General features: G+C 39.5%; 6 protein-coding genes across 6 annotated transcripts; 3 read left to right on the forward strand and 3 right to left on the reverse strand. All coding sequences in view use genetic code 12, as the record gives it.

Annotated features, from left to right (window-relative positions):
• Window positions 1-111: 111 nt before the first annotated feature.
• URM1 (Ubiquitin- modifier 1) lies at window positions 112-417 on the reverse strand (the record flags this gene model as incomplete). Its single annotated transcript, XM_001528220.2, has 1 exon — window positions 112-417. One exon carries the CDS (start codon window positions 415-417, stop codon window positions 112-114), a length of 306 nt encoding a protein of 101 aa, XP_001528270.1.
• A 325-nt stretch (window positions 418-742) lies between these two features.
• Window positions 743-2,083, forward strand: WBP1 (oligosaccharyl transferase glycoprotein complex, beta subunit; the record flags this gene model as incomplete). Its single annotated transcript, XM_001528221.2, has 1 exon — window positions 743-2,083. The coding sequence occupies one exon, from the start codon at window positions 743-745 to the stop codon at window positions 2,081-2,083; it is 1,341 nt and encodes a 446-aa protein (XP_001528271.2).
• A 1,032-nt stretch (window positions 2,084-3,115) lies between these two features.
• On the forward strand, window positions 3,116-3,961 carry ARL3 (ADP-ribosylation factor protein 3; the record flags this gene model as incomplete). Its single annotated transcript, XM_001528222.2, has 1 exon — window positions 3,116-3,961. The coding sequence occupies one exon, from the start codon at window positions 3,116-3,118 to the stop codon at window positions 3,959-3,961; it is 846 nt and encodes a 281-aa protein (XP_001528272.2).
• A 2,874-nt stretch (window positions 3,962-6,835) lies between these two features.
• On the forward strand, window positions 6,836-13,927 carry PVL30_000763 (uncharacterized protein; the record flags this gene model as incomplete). Its single annotated transcript, XM_001528225.2, has 1 exon — window positions 6,836-13,927. One exon carries the CDS (start codon window positions 6,836-6,838, stop codon window positions 13,925-13,927), a length of 7,092 nt encoding a protein of 2,363 aa, XP_001528275.2.
• Window positions 13,928-14,363: 436 nt separating this feature from the next.
• On the reverse strand, window positions 14,364-17,096 carry PVL30_000764 (uncharacterized protein; the record flags this gene model as incomplete). The annotated part of the gene is made up of 1 exon (XM_001528226.2): window positions 14,364-17,096. One exon carries the CDS (start codon window positions 17,094-17,096, stop codon window positions 14,364-14,366), a length of 2,733 nt encoding a protein of 910 aa, XP_001528276.2.
• A 2,537-nt stretch (window positions 17,097-19,633) lies between these two features.
• TIM50 (mitochondrial inner membrane protein required for protein import) lies at window positions 19,634-21,169 on the reverse strand (the record flags this gene model as incomplete). Its single annotated transcript, XM_001528227.2, has 1 exon — window positions 19,634-21,169. One exon carries the CDS (start codon window positions 21,167-21,169, stop codon window positions 19,634-19,636), a length of 1,536 nt encoding a protein of 511 aa, XP_001528277.2.
• Window positions 21,170-21,269: the final 100 nt, after the last annotated feature.

A 21,269-nucleotide genomic window follows, 5' to 3' on the forward strand; every position in this document is an offset into this window, starting at 1 on the left:
GCTTTTGCTTCGTTCCCGTTCCAGCCCCCCCCCCCCACCCCCCCTTGACACCGACACCGACACACGCTAGTGTATACATACACTTAAATGTGTTAAAATGTTAACAGCTGTTTATCCACCATGTAGGGTACTTGTAAAAATTAATACATCTCCATTTTCAACCAAATAATCCTCTTTCCCTTCCAACTCCCAGTCCGTATCATTTATTAATACCAATATACCAGCACGTACAGTGCCATCTTCAATAAACACTGGAATATCCTTTGGATCAGTAACTAGGTTCTCAGCAATGTAATTTACAGCTTCTTTCATTGTCGCTTCGCCTTCTTCGTATGGCAAAGTAACCTTGTGGTCACGCACTGACGATGCAATCACATCGAGACCTCCCAAAAACTCGACTTTGATTTTTATAGGCATTCTTGCTTTTTTGAAGAGATGTTATAGTATAGTATAAGTAGAGGTTGTGCGGGATGTCTGTATATATGTGTGTACATAAATACTTCTGTGTGGTTGAGTGAATAAGTTAGTGAGTAAGCTAGTGAGTGCTCTAGCGCTTGTGCTTGCGCTTTGGTAGATATGTGCTGTGCGAAGAGCTTCCATATTTCGCGACACGAAGTTTAGTTCACAAAGGACACTGATGTTTGTTAGGGGTTGAGCGCCGAAATTTCGATCCAAACATATACTGGGTTCCACGTCAACGAAAAGCAATACCAAGAAGCATATAAACTCAATACTAACCACCATGTTCAAACTTGTAGTATTGATTAGTTGTTTCTTACTAAGCTTTATAGGTAAAGTTGCAGCTGCAGGTACCAATGTTACGGAGATTGAACACGCATTGGTGCTATTTGACCCGGAATTAGTTCCATTGAACGATTCGACTGCACAGTTGACACCAGAAGTATCGCAATTCCTCAATTATCTTAGCTCTAAATACAAAGTTGCAATAAGTGATTACAATGATGAAGAAGTTTCATTATTTTATGAAGATTACCCAAGGTTTGACCATTTGGTGCTATTCCCAACACTGAAGAAGGCAATCAAGAACAAGGCTAATTTGAACCAGCATCAGTTATTACGTTTCGTTAATGAAGGAGCTAATGTTTTTGCCATTAGTGGTTCGGAAAAGAGCACATTGACAGATGGAGTTAGATCATTTTTGAACGAAGTGGGAATATACCCTGCACCCAAAAATTTGCAATACACTGACCATTTCAATACAAAAAACCAGGTGGTTGAGTTGAAAGATTCAGAGAATTTGGTAGGAAAAAACCGTATATTGACATCTTTGACTACCAAGGAGTATACGGGTAGTGCTGCATTAATTACCAACAGTGAATTGGTTCAACCAATTATCAAGTCTTCAAAGACTGGATACACAAGTAAAGTTGGTGAGCCTATAAATGGCGAGACCACGTGGACTTTTGGTGAACAAGGTTTTCTTGCTGTTGGTTTCCAAGCGTTGAACAATGCAAGAGTCGTTTGGATCGGTTCTTCCGAATTGCTTGCGGATTCACCATTATACAAATGGTGTTTTCAAGAAACAGGAGTTATTAAATTACAGTTTGTTCAACATGTGAGGGAGATTGAACCATACAAGCCTAACCCACATTTGTACAAGATCAAGGAGCAAGCAATATATTCAGTTGGTGTCTCCGAGTATCAAAATGGAGAATGGGTACCTTTTGAAGTCAAAAACGATGACGAGCAATTGCAGTTATCGTTCAAAATGCTTGACCCATACCAGAGATTAAACTTGAAGCCACTTGGCCCAGTTAGTTCAAAAGAAGATGACCCTCAAAAATTAGACGCATACCTCTACTCTGTCAACTTCACAGTGCCAGACCATCATGGAATGTTTACCTTTGAGTTAGACTATAAAAGAAACGGATTGAGTTATATTTTGGATAAAAAAGTTGTTACAGTGAGACATTTGGCCAACGATGAGTTTAGAAGGTCGTGGGATATCACAAACTCATGGTTGTATGTAGCAAGCACTGTGCTTGTCATTGCATCATGGTATTATTTTGTCATTTCGTACATCTATGTTGGTAAATCCAATCTTGCCAAAAAGGACGTGTGATCCACAGAACAGATGAAGGGATAATTTGTGATGCTTGTTGTATAATATATATATGTATATATATATGTATGTATGTATAGAGTTATTGCAAGCAAGAAAAAAAAGGAAAGAGAAAAGAAAAAGACTATTTTTCCAAATTTGATCGAATCAAATGCTAAATTCAACATTGTTAGTAAATCATTCCCTTATTCTTTATCTCCCTTTGTTTTTTTGACTCCTCTTCAATTCATTTAAAACTTAAATATTTAAAAGCAAAATCAGATCTGTTTTTCTACTATCTTAAATTAAACAACTATCTTCAATGTGAAAACTCAGTTGTCCCTATCAAATTATTCATCATTTGAAATATAAAGTTCCATGAATTGAAGGAAACTGATGGTACTTTAACATACACTTTGATCCAATACTGGATGTCTAATGTTGATGAGGTCAAAGGCAAAAAAAAGAAAATAATTCAGAAAAAAAAAAGGTATAAAGAAAGGAGAAGAGATGGTGAATTTGTTTGAGAATGAGCTGTGGTTATAAAAGTTTGAGAAAAAAAGCAAAAAAAAAAATAACGACGCGAGGAATAGGAAAGTTCTGTAGATAGAGCTACCAAGTGATACATAGTGTTGTTTGGACAAGTTTTTTCGTTTGTCATTTTCATTTTCATTTTTATTTTCATTTTTATTTTTATTTTTATTTTTATTATATATATATATTTTTTTTTTTGGCTAGAAAACTAAATAGAGATCAAGAGGGCACTGCCATAAGAGAGAAAGCAATGGATACAAATTGTATCACAAGAGTGTAAAGAGATATTATAAGATATCAAAAGATACTATAAGATATTATAAGATACTCTAAGATATTCTAAGATACTATAGGACATTATAGGATAATATTGGATATCATAAAGTATCACAATATATAACGAGGTAATACGATAATCCAAAAAGATTTTGCTCTATAGGGTCCAAATCGAGCATCAATTACATTTCCACTTAACACACCCTTCTTTCCGACGCCTTTGATCTCATTTAGCAACATTGGATGTTTCACTTAGCATCATCGTTGTACTCCCAATACACCAAGCGAGAACAATACAACGTCTTGATTCTTGGATTGGATAATGCAGGCAAAACTACTTTTTTGGAGCATATAAAGCTACTATATGCGTCGCCAACTGCGACCTCGCAAGCGGACTCTGGTAAGAAAAACAATGAGTCAAGTGGGAAAAAGGGTACCTTCAAAAATGGTAATGACAGCCAAGGCTCAGATCAAGCTGAGGAACTTCAATCGACGTCAGATATTCTTAAAACCAAGCGTATATTACCAACCGTTGGTCAAAACACAACAACGATCAAATTTGAAGCCTCTGATAAGCATTCGCCGCTAGCGAGTCAGTTCAAGAACATCAATTTGAAATTCTGGGATTTGGGTGGCCAAAAGTCATTGCGAAATATGTGGTCGCGGTATTTCACCCAGTGTCATGGCATCATTTTTGTTATAGATTCAACAGACACCGCTAGGTTTCAAGAGTGTTATGAGACATTGGTTGATATTGCAAACGTCGATAGCTGGTTGCTATCCAATACACAAGATAACAATGATGAAGAAAGGATGGTTGGTGGGAATACTGCTGGAAACATTGGAGGTGATGGGACGGTTAATGTACCGATCTTGATGCTTGCAAATAAGCAAGATTTGCCCCAGGCTGTTGATTTGGTGAGTTTGAAGACTGGAGTCTTTATCAAATTAGTGAGTGAGTTGGAAGCAACAGACTCAAAGTTATTACCTGTCAGTGTTTTGGAAAACCAGGGATTAAGAGAGAGTTTAGAATGGTTAGTTACAAGGTTGATATACAATAAAACAAACAAGCGTCCAGAATACAAGTGATTGTTCTAATGGGCGAAAAAGAAAAGGGGGGGAAAGAGACAGGGAAGAATCAGAGGAATAAACATAAACAAGAAAAAAGAGAGAGACAAAAAAAAAATCTAAACATCAAAACAGGTTTAACTTTAATAGCGATGGTCTATTGATTTATACTTGAAGCATAAATTTGTGTTTAGGATAGAAAATTTGAGCCAATTTGAAGTTTTTTCGGTTTGCTTTCCCTTAGTATTTGTTTTTTTTTTTTTGTTTTTTTTTTTTTGGCAAAACAGTGTGTTACAATGAAGTGGTTATTATAGTTGCAGGGTTCTTGAGGGCCACCATTTTGTCGCCTCTTTTATACCCTTAGCCGATTATTCGCATGATTGTGTGTATTTTTGCTTTTTCCTCCATTCTTGTTGTCGGTTTTGACTCAGGCTATTGACCCGCAATATGGACTAGAAATGTGAGCTCGTTTGGGATTGGTGAGCCATTGGTTTATTGAGTTTTTTTTTTTTTTTTTTTTTTTTTGGTCGATAACTTGAACTTGCTCATGGACCACTGAAATTTAAGGTTGAATGGAATCTGAGTCAGTAGATATTTTAAGCATATGATGTGTAGCGCTCAAATAATAGGGCAAGAGGTCCAAATACGATAGCAAGGTACACTTAATGTACAAGATTTCTCGAAGAATTGTAGCTTTCCATTTCTTTTTTTTTTCTATTTTCTTTTGGAATGGTGGTTTTTGTATTTGGTTTTTGTATTTTGTTTCCATTTTTGTTTCCATTTTTGTCTTTTAATTTAGATTATAGACTCTATTCCGGAATTACGTCATAGATGAGTTTGATATTTAAATTTTTACTTGCTTTGAGCAAAGAGTGATTTCATGTTTAAATTTGTAGCTACGCCTAAAATACAGGAAACTTTGAGGATTTGTAATTTTTAAGTTTTACTTTTTTTAATTTACAAATTGAATACTCTCAGATACTTGGTGTATGGAATGCAGAATATGAAATCTGGTGCTCTTTCGTATCTAGAACTGGAACTTAATTTCTTCCTAAAAAAAAAATAAGCTTGCTTTCACATCCAATTCCTTCTAACTTTTCTCTTCAGATTTGGTTATATTTTTTTTTTTTGAGGGGAGGGCAATGTGAGTGTTTGGGTTTGGGTTTTTATTTGTGTTTGGGTTTTTATTTGTGTCTGTGTTTGTGTTTGTGTTTGTGTTTGAGTAATGTGTATGTGAGAGAGGGACTGGTGAAACGGAGGATTGGTGTTTGTCCACACTTTTTTGCTGGTTTTGCATTCTGATATTCTTGTAGCAAGTTGTTCAACTCAATTACACTTGGTGCAGACTGGATTGTTCCTTCACTGCCAAATGAACAATAAGGTAAATGAAGAAAACATTTTTTTTTTTTTACTATTGCTACCCTGTGCCCACTCTCCTCTCCTCATCACCTTCCATACTTTGGTTCTTTGATAGCAAGGATAGTCCAACCCATGCAACACACGCAATAAGCTAAAAAGGAAGCATACAGAATTGCCTCCTCCGCAAAAAAGAAAAAAGAAAAAACAAAATTAATCTAGGAATTAAAAATTAACATTACCAACGGAGGCCTATCAAACATAGAATCAAACAATTGAGTGGATGTCACGGCAAGTTTTAGTGAGACTCTTCTAATTCCTTCTTTCTTTTATATATATATGTATATATCTACCAATGGCTTGAATCTTCATATTACTTTAAGCATTGGACAATCAATTGACTGGTGTCAAGTATTTGAATGACTTCCATCGGCACTAATTTACATCAAAACTCCTTTGACTCCGGCATTTATCAGTTTCGTCGTTATGTAACTTTGGTGAAAATAAAGGTAGAAGGAAAGTGAAAGTATGAGAGAGAACGTATTCAAAGGTAGATAGAGTAAATGAAAACAGGGGGGAAAAAAGCCCCTTTAATTGACTTTAAAAAATTGGAATTGTGTGGAGACAGCAAACTAAAGAATATTTTTTTCCACGACATACGTTAACGCTGATTGCTTTGGCTTATATCCATGTTGCGCAACAGGAGTGGTTATGTGAAATATAAAATATAAAATATAAAATGAATGTGAATTAGAGTAACAACAAAGAACAATAATAGGAGGTGTTGGGTGGGGGGAATATATATATAGAGAGAGAGAAAGAAAGGAGCATAAGGGGAGACCATACAATACAATAGCAAACTATATAGCAAACTAAAGTCAAACAAGACACTGGTAGAATGAATATGGTGACAATATAAAGAATGTTGAGGCAAAACCCCCAAAAAAAAATAAAAAAAAAATATATATATATATACATATATATATATGTTAAAAAAAAAAAAATTTAAACCTCAATGTGCATTTGGCGTGACTTGAAACATATAGCAATTCAAGGTTCCCAAGTCTTATGTTGTTGTTCTTATTTCTTATTCTTCTTCTTCTTATTCTTTGTTCATTAATTTCGATAAAAGCTTGAGATTGCAAAAAATTCCAAGTAATTGTGGATCCAAAAGGTTCCAATTGCTCAATTGACAATACCCGTCAGTTGTTCCTATATAAGATACCCCCAGTTTGCTCTTCATCTGTTTCCAAAATTAATATCCCATTCTCTTATTTCTTCTTTTCCTTCTTTTCCTTTTTCTTCTTCTTCTTCTCTTCTCTATTTATCCTAATTTAACTTTAATTAATCAACAACCAACCCCATTTTCAAAAATATTAAATTAATTGACCATATTGAAAACAATTTCAAACTAAAGCCAATTGATCTTACAAACTACTATTATTATTATTATTCTTTTTCCTTTGCTTTAAAAAGAAACTTTTTAGAATTGACTTATAAACTTTAGCCAAAAGACCTAGCAAGAATACTTCACACAATATGAGTACATCAGAAGGTTTTGTTTCAAAAATTAAGAATGCCTTTGGCGGCGAGAAAGATTCTGAATCCTCCCCTCACTCAACGAGTTCGACTTCAAAAGAGCAGGTTTTGAATGAAGCTCATAGAGAAGGCGAGAAACATGGCGCATCCAGTACTGCAGCAGGTACTGGAGCTACCACGGGGTCCGCGGTTGGAACAGGTGCAGCAACTAACCCAACTTCATCTACTGGCACCCATTCTTATTCTCGTGCAAACACTGGCAACAAAGAGCATGACAATATCTTGAAAGAGGCATGGGAGGAAGGCCACAAATTGTTTCACCATCACGCAAAAACAGGTAACACTGGAGTATATGCCGGCGGTACCGCAGCAGCCGGTGCAGCAGCCAGCGGTGTCGGTGGTTATGCAGCTTCAAACCAACACCACAAACCTACTAGTGATGCCGACTACACCACTAGAGACCTGGATGTTGTTACCAGCTCATCAAAAGGTCGCGTTGTTACTTCTCCTCCACACGTTTCGAGAGAGCCATTGGCCCACCAAACACCCGGAGACTATACAAATTCAAAGAGACCTACTGATTCAACCGTTTTAGCTGGCAGAGAAAATGACAAGGATTACGAAGGTATAGTTGGCTCGCACCAATCGGGAACTAGACCAGATGACACACTTTCCTCTAGCAACAAAACTACGGGAGTTGTGGATAACACTCATCCAAGTTATAGTGACGATTCAAGACCAGCCCAAGGTCATGGCAAGTTCTTTGACCCAAAGGACACCCAGGGTGGAGTTCTTGGTGCGGCAACTGCCTCCACTGGTGCTACAAAAGCATACAACAAGGATCAATTTAGATCAAACCATCAAGAAGCTACCAAGGCTGAATATGTGGACCCAGACAGTTTAAAGACCAAACCAACAGCTTATGAGCAAAGAGATAGAGAAAATGCCCAAGCCGAAAAGATTAAGGATCAAGCTTATGAAGTAGGTAACAGACAAGGTAAAAAAGATATTGATCACGATCCTTCTTTGTTGGGTTCCAAGCAAGTTGGTGGTAAAGGAACTACAACTCTGAAGAATTCTGAAGACGCAGATGCCATCCACAGCGAAAATAAGTCAGCTTATAACAAAGATGGGGTTTCCGGTGTCTTGGAGAAAGAGCAAGGCTATTCTGGAAACAGCAACAAGCATCATACCGACAAGCAACACCCACTCACTATCAAAAAGGGTGATGAAGTTCTTGGCGGTGTTGGTGTTGCTACTGCTAAACAAGACAATTACGACCCTGTTGCTACTGACCGCAGAATCTCAGATCTTGATAAGGAAATCAACAAAACAGATGACAGAATCAAGCAATTGAGAGGAGACCCTGACAATGCATCAACTTATGCCGTCCATAACGAGTCTATCAAGACTCCAACCTTGGCCAATGTTGATGACAATGAAAGAAATCAATTTGGTAGTACTGGTGCTGGTGCTGGTACTGGTACTGGTGCTGGCAATAACGCCACTAGTACTACTGCTACTACTACCAATACTTCCGACCATCAAAACCCAGGTGTCTTAGCTGGCGCTGGTGGTGCTATCGCTGCTGCTGCTGGTTACTTGGGCTTTGGCAAAGCGGATCCAGCAACTGAGCTTGAAAACATCAAGAAGGAGGCTTACAATGCTGGTCATGCTCAAGGGAAGGACTTGTATGCTGGCTTGGGAAGCGGAAACACTTCACACGCCACCACTGGTACTACAGGTACTACAGGTACTACAGGTGCTACAGGTGCTACTGGTACCAACACTAAAGAAGGTATCAAGTCTAGTGCATACCGCGAGGGAGCTGAACAAGGCCGTAAAGAGAATCAAGGCCCGGGTTTAGTTGAGGAAGCCAAACATGCGGTGGAAGGCGCTGCTGCAACTGCTGCTGGATATTTGGGTTACGCTACTTACACCAACCGTGGTGATTCTTCTTCATCAGGGGCCACTCGTGCTCAACATGAAGGTGTTCTTAATGATGCTTACAAGGCTGGTCAAGAGAAATATCATAATGACAGAAAATCTGGTTCCACCGGTGTTGCTGGTACTTCTGGCTCAACAAACCAAGAAGGTATCATTGGTAAAGCTGAGCATGCTATTGAAGGAGCAGCTGCAACTGCAGCTGGCTACTTGGGCTATGCAACTTACACAGGTGACAACTCAAACAAGTCAACCAACGCAACTAGCGCAACTAACGCAACTAATCCTACAAGCTCAACTACTTCTGGTACTACAGGGTACGGCGCAAACGAAGGCACTCATCGTTCAGTTTCTGGAGAAGACGCGTCCACCGGCAAATACCCAAAGAATGCTAGCGCTGCGCGCCCATCAACCACAGCAAGCACTGAAAAGCAACGTGATGCTGGTTACAGACACCCGGAATACAGATCAGATGATTATAACCATTCTTCATCTAACCAATCTGGTGGTATTTTAGATAGCGCTAAAGGTGCTGTTGCTGGTGCCGCTGCTGGTGTTGCTGGTGCTGGTGCCGCTGCAGCTAACTATGCTAAAGGTGGCTCATCTAACCAAACTTCAGCACAAAAACACCAAGATGTTGAAGATTCGTTGCTTGTTGATGCTGAAAAGGCTGACCCATCGATTGAAAAGCTTCCAGCCCACAAGGTGAACAGAAAGGAACTTAGAGAAGAAGAAAAGCTTGGAGCAGATGCAACCCCTGAAGAAGAACATATTGTTGCTCATAACGAAGTCTCTGAGGGAGAGCGCAGTGCTAGTGAATGGAACAAGAAGCACGGTTTTGTTGAACCCACAAGTAGACATCCCAATGAAAAGCAACAAGATGTTGCCGACTCCTTATTAGTTGATGCGGAGAAGGCATACCCCGAAATTGAGAAATACCCAGCTCATAAGGGTAACAAGAAGGAATTGAAAGAGGAAACCACCCCAGGTCCAGAAGCTGGTGAAGATGTCAAAGAGAAAGCTGCAAACACTCAGTTTAAGAATTTGGAAGATGAAGTTGCTGCATACAACAAAAAACATGGATTCACCTCGGGTAATCAAAAGAGTTCATTGATTGAAGTTGCTGAGCAAGCTGACCCTACAATTGAAAAATTACCAGCACACCATGGTAAATCAATTCAAGAGAACCTTAGTGATGCTCCAAAGGATACCGGTAATGACGTACAAGCTTTGCCTGCTGGTGCACCAACTGCAACTACTGAAGAGATCAAGGCTAATTTGGGTGTTGCAGGTGGTGAAGATGCCGCAGCGAGGCACCGCACGTCCAAAGGAAGTTTAGGTTCAGATAAGAACAATTCAAACAGCTCAAACAGCTCAAACAGCAAATCTGCAGTGGCGGGTGCAGCTGGTGCAACTGGTGCAGCAGGTGCAGAACATGAAGCGAGGCACCGTGGGGGCAAGGACAGCGTAAGTTCAAGAAAAGAGAACTCAAATAAGACTACCGAACCCATTATCGCAGGTACCACCAACACATCATCATCATCGTCATCATCATCATCATCATCAAAATACCCAAACTCGTCTGAACCCTCTCACAAAAGAAGTGTTTCCGGTGCTGCTTATAACACCACCAAACCATTGAAAGAGTCGGAAAGAGGACAGGCTGGCGCCTTGGATAGTGGGTTGCAAAAAGAGCTTTATGATCTCGGATACAAGAAGGGTAAAGCTGATTTGGTTATCACATCTGGTAAAGGAGACCACCCAAGTCGTGATGCCACAGTAGGGGCTATTGGTGCTGGTGGCGCTACTGGAGCTGCTTTGGATCATTCATTAAAGAAGGAATTATATGATCACGGATACAGAAGAGGAGCTACCGATCACACTGTTGGGCCACAAGGTGGCAATACTACTAGCCGCTCATCAGACTCAAGTTTAGATCCAACATTAAAGCAAGCGTTGTTTGAACATGGGCATGCTCAGGGTAAGAATGATTATGCTCAGGGCAGTCATAGAGGAGTATTGGGTGGTACCACCGGTGTCAGTGGCTCTTCGTATGATCCTCCGAACAAGTCCGAGATTAAAGAAGAGTATGAGAAATTGAAGCGCGATTTGTATGAGCACGGATACGCTAAAGGAAGCACAGAAAGAAAAAAGGAGAGAGATGAGGCAGCTCGTGTTGGTACTCATGGTTCGTCTCGCAATGAAGCCGCCGTAGTGTTGGGTTCAGCTGGTACTCTAGGTGCTGCTGCAGGTGCTGGCGTCGGTGCTGGTACTCGTGACATGAAACAACACACTAACGAATATGGTCAACCATCTGAGCGTGCAAACATTGATCGTCAGTCTGAGATTGTTGGTGAACAGACTGCTCACCAGAGAGGCGAGGACACTGATAACAATCTTGTTGTGGAAGTTGTTGGTATTGAAGACAAGGAAGAAGCTTTGAGAACCGCAAGAAACGCTTCAAAGAAGTTGGATGAAAGGGGTGTTGATTTGACAAGTGGTAAGCTTGTTATTGATGCCAACAACAAGGAAATTTACAAAGAAGAGTACATCAGCGAAAGAGATTATCCTGAAAAGAATGTTGCCCCTGCTGCTGCTGCTACTACTTCTACTACTTCTTCTTCTTCTTCTTCTGCTGTACCTGTGGGCGCTGCTGGTTCTACATTAGGACAGACAAGAGCTGCTGGGTATACCGAAGGTTTAGGAGACACAAATACTAAGTATGAAGGTGAAGGTGTAGGTCAAAAGACTCGTGTTCCCGAAACTTTAGGTCAAACAAGAACTGCTGGTTTTACTCAAGGTACTCAAGGTGTTGACACCTCTTATGAAGGCGATGGTGTTGGTCAACAGACTTATGTGCCAGAAACTTTAGGTCAAACTAGAACTGCTGGTTATACTCAAGGTACTCGAGGTGTTGACACTTCTTATGAAGGCGACGGTGCAGGACAAAAGACAAATATCAATGCTGGACAGGGTGCATACGGAGCTACCCGTCAAACAGATGCTGGATTTGCCCAAGTCCACGGTCAAGGTCAACAAAGCACTAGATATGAAGGTGAAGGTGCTGGTCAAAGAACCAATCTTAATGCCGGTGCTAGCACTTTGAGTGGTCACCCTTGGGACGAAACTGAGTTGGCCAAACAGAGATTGCATGACGCTGCCAGAGGAAATGCTGGATTATCAGCAGGGACTGATTCCGGTCATGGTTCCACTTTGAATGCTGTAGGTGCCGGTGCCGGTGCTGCTGGTGCTGCTGGGCTTGCTGGTAGTCACTCTCAAGGTACCAAACCAAAGACCTCGACTTCAAAATCTGGTAAATCTGAGGACGATGAGATCTTTGTCAATGTGAGAGGTATCAAAGATAATGCGTTGGCAACAAAGCTTGCAAGAACGGCAGTGGCCAGATTGCAGAAGACCCATGCCTCAGTGGTGTCCAAGGTTAAGGAATTGCAAGTTGACGCCAGCTCTGGTGTTGTGAGGGATGAGAATGGCAATGAAATTGCTCGCTATGAGGATTTGATTGTTGAGGGTGCTAAAGTTAGTAGACCATCAAGCCAAACGTCTTCACCAAAGAGGTCGGGTTCTCGTGGCCATAGAACAAACAAGTCTGTGAGTTCTATCGGCTCTGGGTCTGGTTCTGGTTCTGGTATTGGTACAGGTGCAGCCACGGGTGCCGGTTTAGGTGCGAGCGGTATTGCCGCCGCTGCTGCTAGAGATGCGTCAGCCAAGCATCCACATTTGACTGAACCAACTCACCACACTCTGGCAAATACCGGTAAATACGACTATGCTTCGGCTGGCCAAAACCAGATTTCTTCTAAGCAATACGAATCTACTCCAGGAAAAGTGCAACCACCATATCCTGAGGGAGTTTCGGCTACTAGAAATACCACTGCTGATCCTAGATCTACTACTGGGGGTAATCATGGTTTGGGTTACGATGAAAACAAGATTCATTCTAGTGGCCACCCATTAAAAGAGTCATCCGGCTCTTCTGGCTTTGGCTCCGGTACCGGTTACTCAGGTGGATTACCAGCTCATTCCAACTACGATGATGTTCAATATTCAAGCTCACATGGCCATGCTGCTGGCTCTGCTGGATTGCCAGGTCGCGGTCTTCACTCTAACCAGGAAATCCCACGTTCGTCTGAGAATACAAGTCAAGCATCAAGAGGATTGCCCACTCACTCCAACTATGATGAGAAGGAAACTGAAATAAGGAATGCTTATACTGATTCTGAAAATAACAAATCTCAACTGGGAGGTGGTTTGAGTGGATTAGCCGCTAGTATAGTTGGTGCTTCAGGCATTGGGGGTGCATTGGAGTCGATGGGTGTTACTTCGAGTGGCAACACCAGCTCTTCAAATCGAGGCGCCTCTATCCAAGGTGATAAGGCTGAAGCGGGTGTGAAAACTACTGATTCTACTCAACACTTGCTGGGTTCAAATGCTTATCCCAAGGATGCAGTGAGAGAATATTCTACTTCGTCATCGTCATCGACATTGGACAACAGGATCAATGATGCTACTGGTGGTCAATATAAGGACCATTCAAGAGGGTCAGTTGATTCAAGAAACATTCCATCTTCATTTTCACGCGGCGAGGGTGGGCACACGAGCTTAGATCCTGTTAATTATGGTACTGCCGCAAACACGAGTGATAATACAAAATCACAGCAACAACAATACACTTCTAACTCAACTTCTGGAAATGCATCTAACTATGCCACAACCAACCCTGCTGCAACTACTGGTGGTGGTGGTAAATCAAACGATGTATTAAAAGACCTTGAAGTTGGATCGGGTAACACTGCAACATCACATAACCAAAGCCACGTTCCTAGAAAATTCGACTCAGATAATTATGAAAATGTTACTGCTGCTGAGTACATCAACGATGGCGGACTTGATGATTCCAAATACAAAGACAGAAATGCTTTTGCACAACCAACAACAAATACTGCTGCCTCTGCTGTTGGAAATGCCGGCCATAATACTTCGTCTTCTGGTTTGGGAGCAAGTCATGGAGTGCCAACAACTTCTTCATCTACACAACCTGCTGCTACCAGTGTAGGTGGAGGAGTGGACGCATATGACGAAGCCAACACATCAACAGGTTCTTACCGTATGCCAGGCGGTTGGGACTAAGTGAAGGAAACGATTCATGCTTGGTGTGATGATTACTAGAGAAGTGAATTTTTGATTAGGATCTTGAATTTGATATTGAATCTGAGTTTTTTTTTTATATATATTATGCTGTTTAGAGTATAAATTGTTACTACATTTTTATAACATATATATATATATATATATTATATAATCCTATTAGATTGAAATTTAAAAATTTTGTTTTGAATAACTATACCCGTGTTAAGTAATTGATTGAAGTTTGAGTACTTGAGCTCGATTATTTATCGTAGTCATACATCACCGAGAAAAAGAGAAAGATAAAAAGAGAAAGAAACGTGAGCTTTCAAAGGTTCAAATACTTATAATGCTCACGTAAAGGGAAAAAAAAAATGTCATTAATTGAGAAAAGAAAACATATCATACTATTCTACCCTTTTTCTGCCACTGCCTTTTTTTAGTTATACAATCTGCGGTCCAATTCCCTTAAAACATTCGCAACGCTCTGTACTTCGACTTGCATACCTCGTGTTGTAAGTTTGCCAACTAATGTACTAAAATCAACGCTATTGAATTTCTTATGCCTTGACAAGGTCTTGTACGCATCAGCACAGGGGATAAACATTCCCCCATTATTAAGCCTTACTGCAGTAGAAGACGCAGACGATCCACCAGATCCAAGGAAACCGTTGGTTCCAGGACTAGGTGCGCTAGTACCAGTAATACTGTTTATATTATTATTATTATTGTTATTGTTGTTGTTGTTGTTGTTGTTATTACCATAACTTGCAGTCGCCAAAAGTGGTGGTGGAATGGGCGATGGTGCATTATTTGAATTATTACTGTTGCTGCTGCCGTTGTTGTGATTGTTGTTTATGGGGTCAAATTTATTTCCAAAATTCAACAGAAGCATGGTATTTGACCCGCTTCTGGACAAGTTTGGACGGATTGAGGAATCATTACTTTTTGATGCAACAGTAGTACAAAACAAAGTAGACATAGGGTCCATTTGACATTGTTTACAAGTACCTGGATTCCCTGTGCATCCTCCATCGTTATCGTCCTTATAGTTATTATCTTTAGATGATTCAGTAAATTGTGTTGTGATAGGAGTTGGAGTTGTTACGGCTTGACCCAGTTGATTTTGCTCCTCATTTCTGCGCGTCATAACAGGTACTGCCCCAGGAGTGAGGTTTGTAATTTCTCTTATTTCAACGGATGGTCCAGGATGCATTACTGGCAACGATGATTTTCTGAATAGGTGGTTATTATTATTATTATTGTTGTTGTTGTTGTTGATTTCAGGATTGAATTGGATGGGCGGTAGTGTTCGGCTCTCCGAGAAGTCAATATAATCTTCGCCTCTCCCTGTTCCATCACCCAGATCTATTCCTGCACCTACATTACTTCTTTGTTTTTCCCCTCTAACTTCTTCTTCCTCTTGCTCCTCCTCCTCCTCAACAATCACGTTCATGTCTTGTCCGTTCAATGAAGCATTGAGTCTTGCTGCCTCCTTTGCTGCTTCACGACACACGCATGGTGTATCGTCCGAACAGAATCCGCAATTCTCCATTGGTGAAGCCTCATCAAAAGATGAATCCGCTGTGTTCGTTTTACTAGATGACTTGCAACCGCCTTTAAGTGGCTTTGTTGCAGATAAAGCAGAAGTGGTGGTCTTTTTCAATTTCTTCAAGTCGGGCATAGGTTTAGTTTTTGTAGTAAACTGTCGTGTAAAATCAATTTCCTTTACTTCGTCTACGCTTGTGGCTTTCCTCTTTTTGCGTGTGAGTGTGACGGCGGCCTCTGGTTTAAATGATTCCAATTGGTTAGCCAAGGTATCATCCAATGAAGTCTTTGATTTAGTTTTCGAGGGTTCCTTCAAACCAACCTCTTCGCATAGACACTCTTCTCTACTGCATACACCACAATCGAAATTTGAAGCATCGATATCGATGTTGTTGTTATTGGTATTGGTATTATTGGTAATGTTCGAAATGGCTGCCGTTTGAGTGGTTATAGATTTATCGGGTGTAGTATTGTTTGATGCTGGTGTCAATGTCTGATTAGATGTTGACGAGGTAATTGTTGGTCTTTGTGTTCGTATACTTTGGTATTGTGGAGGCAGGTCGGCTGAAGGAGCAGGCGATATTTGTTGGAGTGAGTAAGAAGAGCTTGCAGGTGATATATTGGAGTTGTTGTTATGATTATGGATATGGTTATTATTGTAGTTGCTATTGTTAGGAGAGGGGCGATTACTATGAGTAAATAGTGAAGGATATTGAGTGTGTTGTTGTTGTTGTTGTTGTTGTTGTGGGGAAAGTGATTGTTGCGGTATAAAAAAATGGGGGGAGTTTGGTTGTATTGGTTTCCTTCCTCGTGAGCCTGTATTCAGACTTTGTTGTGCTTGTGTTTCTATGTGTTGTTGTTGTTGTTGCTGCTGTTGTTGCTGCTGTTGTTGTTGTTGTTGCTGCTGTATCTGTATTTTCATTTGGTTCTGCGATTGTTTGAATGTATTCATTTCCTGTCGTAACTGCTCCATTCCTTTTGCCAAGAAACTATTTTCAGCTTTCAACTTGTTGATGGTATTGATCAAGGTCATTTCCTTGATATCTTTCTCCTTTTCAACTTCCATTAGTTTTTCCTCTAGTTCTTGTACTCTAGTTGCCCTTCTCTCACGGAATGCTCTTTGCGCGGCACGGTTCTGTGCTTTTCTTTTCGAAGCAGGGATATCGACACTTGGTTTTCTACCAGGTTTTGGCCTTGGTGGCAAGACCCATTCTTTGGACGTCATAATCAGTGTCACTGGCTTTGATATTTTTATTGCTGTTGCTGTTGCTGTTGCTGCTGCTGCTGCTGGAGTGTTACCAGAAGAAGGAGTAGTGGTGTTGATGGTGATGGAAGGATGTCGTGAGTTTGGGGGACTATTAGCTGAAAAGGAACGTGGGGTTGATCCAGCGGAAATAGATGATGATGATGATGATGATGATGAAGATGAAGATGGTGATGATCCAGCCATAGCTATTGGTGAGTGGGCAGTCGCGGCACTGGATACGGTATGGGCTCTAGAGGAGACTGGGCCTGATGCGGGCAAAGAGTTTGTGCTGATATTAGTGTGAGAAAATGTTTTGCCTGTAGAGGTTGTAGTAGCCGGTATACCCCTGGGTGCTATATTTGGTCCTTTAGCACTCATCTTTTTGAGATTTTCTTTTTCTTGTGGTGGTTGTTGTTGTTGTTGTTGTTTGTTTTTGCTTCTGTCCGTGTGTCTTAATAGTTTCGCACACTAATTATAGATTGTCGCTTTCTCTTTTTGGTTTAGTTTGTTTTGTTTCCCTTAACCTGTAAACAACAAATAATAATAATTTCTTATATTGTTTTGTTTTTTTTTGAAGGGAAAGGGGTGGAAGAAGGGTGAGATTAGTGACACAGGCAAGCAACAAGTGGTTGACTGTTGGTGGCTTTCTTCTTTACTGTATATGGAAGATACCACGATGTGAAAAGTGTGCTTTGTAGCAAGTGTCTCCTGTAAAGTATAAGAGTCTTGAAGAATAAAAAAAAAAGAAATTAGAAGTAAAAGAAAGGAAAAGAAAAAAAAAGGTGATTAGCTGCTATTGGTTGTAAAACAAAGGGAAAACTGAATAAAGCCCTTAAAAAAATTTTTTTTTGGTAAACAAAGTGTGTCTCTCTCTATATATATAAGTGTGTGTGTGTGTGTTTTTATGGGGAGGAAATCTCTCTCTCTTTATATAAATTCATTCAGCACTTTTTTCATTACATGCTCTCTCTCTCTCTCTCTCTCTGTCTCTCTCTCTCTCTCTCTCTCTCTGTCTGTCTTTCATTTATTGTGTGTGTGTGTGTGTGTATTGCTGATCAAATAGATAAAACAAAAGAAATAAAAAAATAAAATAAAAAATAAAATTAAATTAAAAATAAAAAAACTAAATGCGGACAAATATGAAAATGTATAGCGACTACTTTTTTTCTTTTTCTTTTCTTTTTTTCCTTTTTCCCTTTTTTGTGCAATGTCTTCAAATATCCTTACAGAGACTCTACTTTTAATAATAGTCCTCTTGTCTTTATGTCTGTTGTTCTTGTTATTGTTGTTGTTGTTGTTGTTATTGTCACAAAGTTACCAATGGCAAAATACACCGCCGGTTATAACTATAGCTACAACATCTGTAATGTATTGGTAAACGCTTGACCCACATTTCTTCTGCATTCATCTGTTTGTTATTAAATTTCGATTTTTAAAGAAAAAAAATTTATTCCTATTGCTTTTGTTTATAAATGTAACAACAGCCTGTTTGCTAAGAAAAAAAAATAAAGCAGAAGAAGAATAAAACGATGGAGAAGGACAAAGAGAGTCAATGTATATAAAAGTGTGTGTGCGTGTTAGTGTCTGCCTGTGTGCTAGAGAAAGGGGAAAAGAAAAGAAAAGAAAAGTCTTGAGATTTTTATTTCAGGCACTCTGTCATTGGCTACATTTCCACATTGGCACAATCATTTTTCAAAATGTGTGTTGCGCTAAGTATATATTGTCAGAAGCAATTTTGTCTTTCTATGATCTTCTTCAGTTTCCTCAAATAAAAGAACAATACTTCTTGTCCATATATCGCCAAATCTATTTACACTCTGACATTTCTCTCCATATATATATATATATATATACATGAATCTGCCACGTTCTGTTTAAACATGCGCATATACTTTGTAATTCAGTTTACTAGTGCTCTATTGTGGTTAGAGTGTTGCCATATATGCTTATATGTAATTAGCATAGAATGTGACAAAAATGGTATTGTTAAAGAAACAAGAGAATCCCGAGACCGGATCAGATAAAAAATGGCGAGAATTTTATAATAAAAAAAAATTATAAATTATTAAAAAAAAAAAAAGAGCAAAATAAAAACTGAAAGACCTGACTCTACACAAAAAAAAAAGAAAGAAAAAACATAACCCACCACTTTTAAAGAAAAAAAAAAGCTATTGAACTTTACAGAGTTTTCAACCTCCAAACCACACATCGTACTTGTTTTCGTCTTTACCGGCCTACTTTTGTCGTTTATTTTGTTACTTATTTTCTTTAGGAAAAAGTAAAGGGGCAAGGCGCAAAACATTTTATCTTGCTTCAACACTACTGCCAATAAATGAATTTGGCAAAAGTTAAATTTGCTCACACACACACACACTCTCTCTTTCTTCCTTTCTCTCTTTTCCTTTCTCTCTTTTCCTTTCTCTCTTTTTTAATGTCACGTGCACACCTTTTCAATGACTAATTACTACGCAAATATTGAAAAAGAAAAATAAGACAAAACAAAGTACAAATTGATTCCTACATCATATTCGGCGTAAACTTTACTAAAAATGATACCTTTATTTAAACTATAATGATACAACTTGCTAATCCAATACGATGACCACTTATATACATGCTGTACTGGACCGCTTGCAACTTTGAAGCAAAAAAAAAAAAAAAAGAAAATATTTTGAAAGAAAGAAAGAAATTAGAAATTTGAAAGTAGGAAGAGGTAGGGGTAAAGAACTATTGGACTCGCATATCGCATCAAATTATATTAAATGGCATGGCCCATCCTCAACCCTCGTTTCTTTAGCTTTCTAATTTTCCTCGTTTGCCTCCAATTTACACTTTCTCCCTATCAATCCTTATTCATTCCGAAAAACGAAAAAAGAAAGAAAAAAAAAGGATTTCCCATCCTTGCTACTTTTTTTTTAAGCACCGGCAGCCTCTTTTTGTTGTTTCTCAGCTTCTTCAGCAGCTCTTTGCTGTTGGATCTTAGCAATCTCCTCTGGGTTTGGCGCACCTTCTGTAATCAACTTGTTCAATGTCATCTTTCCAAACTCATCCTTCAACTTTTGCTCTTCTTCCAAAAACTTCTTTGCATTCTCTTGCAAGTACTTTTGGAAATGTTGATATTGCAACTGCCCATGTTCTCTAATAATATCCAATGGCATCTTTTGTTCAGGAACAGGCATACCCAAAAACTTGGCCAAGAAATTACCTGCATTTGGCAGGCCTGCACCTCTATGATCTCTACTCCATTGCTCTCTCAATTTACGCTCACGTTCACTAAATTCATCAACAATATTGGACTTGTCCTTAAATGAATTAAGAATTGGACGCACATCCTTAACTGGTTGAGTAGCAAGATACTCCAAAAATGGAATCATTCTAATAAGATAGTCATCTGGCTTACCGTCCCAGTGCTTCAAAATAATCGAGTTTTCTGGCTGCATAGATGCAGAATCCTCGTCAACATCAATCAACACAGTCTTGCCCAAATCTCTATTGAGCAACGACAAGTCCTTGATAATCTTACCATCCTTGTAACGACATCCTTCTCTAAACAAGGCATATGAGATGTAGGCATGATATGGGTCTAACTTACTAACTGCTTTCTCAGAATAAATCTGTGAGTTGGTACAAAACAAAACAATTTCATAGTATTGTGACAAGTAGCCCAAGAAATAGTCCAATCCCGGTCTCTTACCTGTTCTCCATCCATGCTTGGTGTCCCATTCAGAGTGAATCAACAAGTCATCCAAGGTCAAAACCAAGGTCAATGGACGACGATATTGCTCTGGTGCAGGTGGTGGCAACAAGTTCTCAAATGCTGGCTCAGAGAAAAAAGTAAATAATGAACCCAATCTCTTGGAAAGACGTTCATACATTAAACCAGGAGTATATCCATTGGCAATATTCTTGGCATCCAAATCTTCTTGCTCCTTTTCTGAATCCCAATCTCTCGCCATGTACCCTAATCCTACTATCCCACCAGCAAATGTGGTCAAGTAGAAAATATTGGCATATCTCTCACGCTGTCTATCTTTCGATGTTTGTGCTCTTCTTCTCTTTCTCTTATTAGAACCAGTTTCAGCCTCGGTACTCCTATCGCCACCTTCTGCAGTATCTGCATCCTCCTCTGTCTCTCTCTTGCCTTTGTTACCTTCGGTTGCTCCTGCTTTTGTTGCACTTTGTTCGTTTCTGGAGTCAACATCTTCAAATCCAGCTCTTGCAAGCATATCATCATTCAATATCGATTCCGGCTTAGCAGCACTATCTTCTTTTCTCTTTTGGTCAGCTGCAGATTGATCTTTACTGGTGGAATAGTATTTGATCGATTGGTATTGGCTGCGATGATGTAATCTAGGCAATAGCACCGTTGAAGAAGTTCTAGTGGCAACTGCTGGTTTAGATGCATTCTTGAGCGCATTGCTCATCAATAGCTTTGTCGTCTGACTTAGCATAGTTGCTGTTGATTTATGAAGTTGTAAAATGTAGATAAATTAGCAAGTAGATTGTATACAAGAGATGAAAGTTATAAAGGGAAATATAAACCTTCAAGCA

Source organism: Lodderomyces elongisporus, chromosome 1 (assembly GCF_030384665.1).
Source record: "Lodderomyces elongisporus chromosome 1, complete sequence".
NCBI classification, from domain to species: Eukaryota; Fungi; Ascomycota; class Pichiomycetes; order Serinales; family Debaryomycetaceae; genus Lodderomyces; species Lodderomyces elongisporus.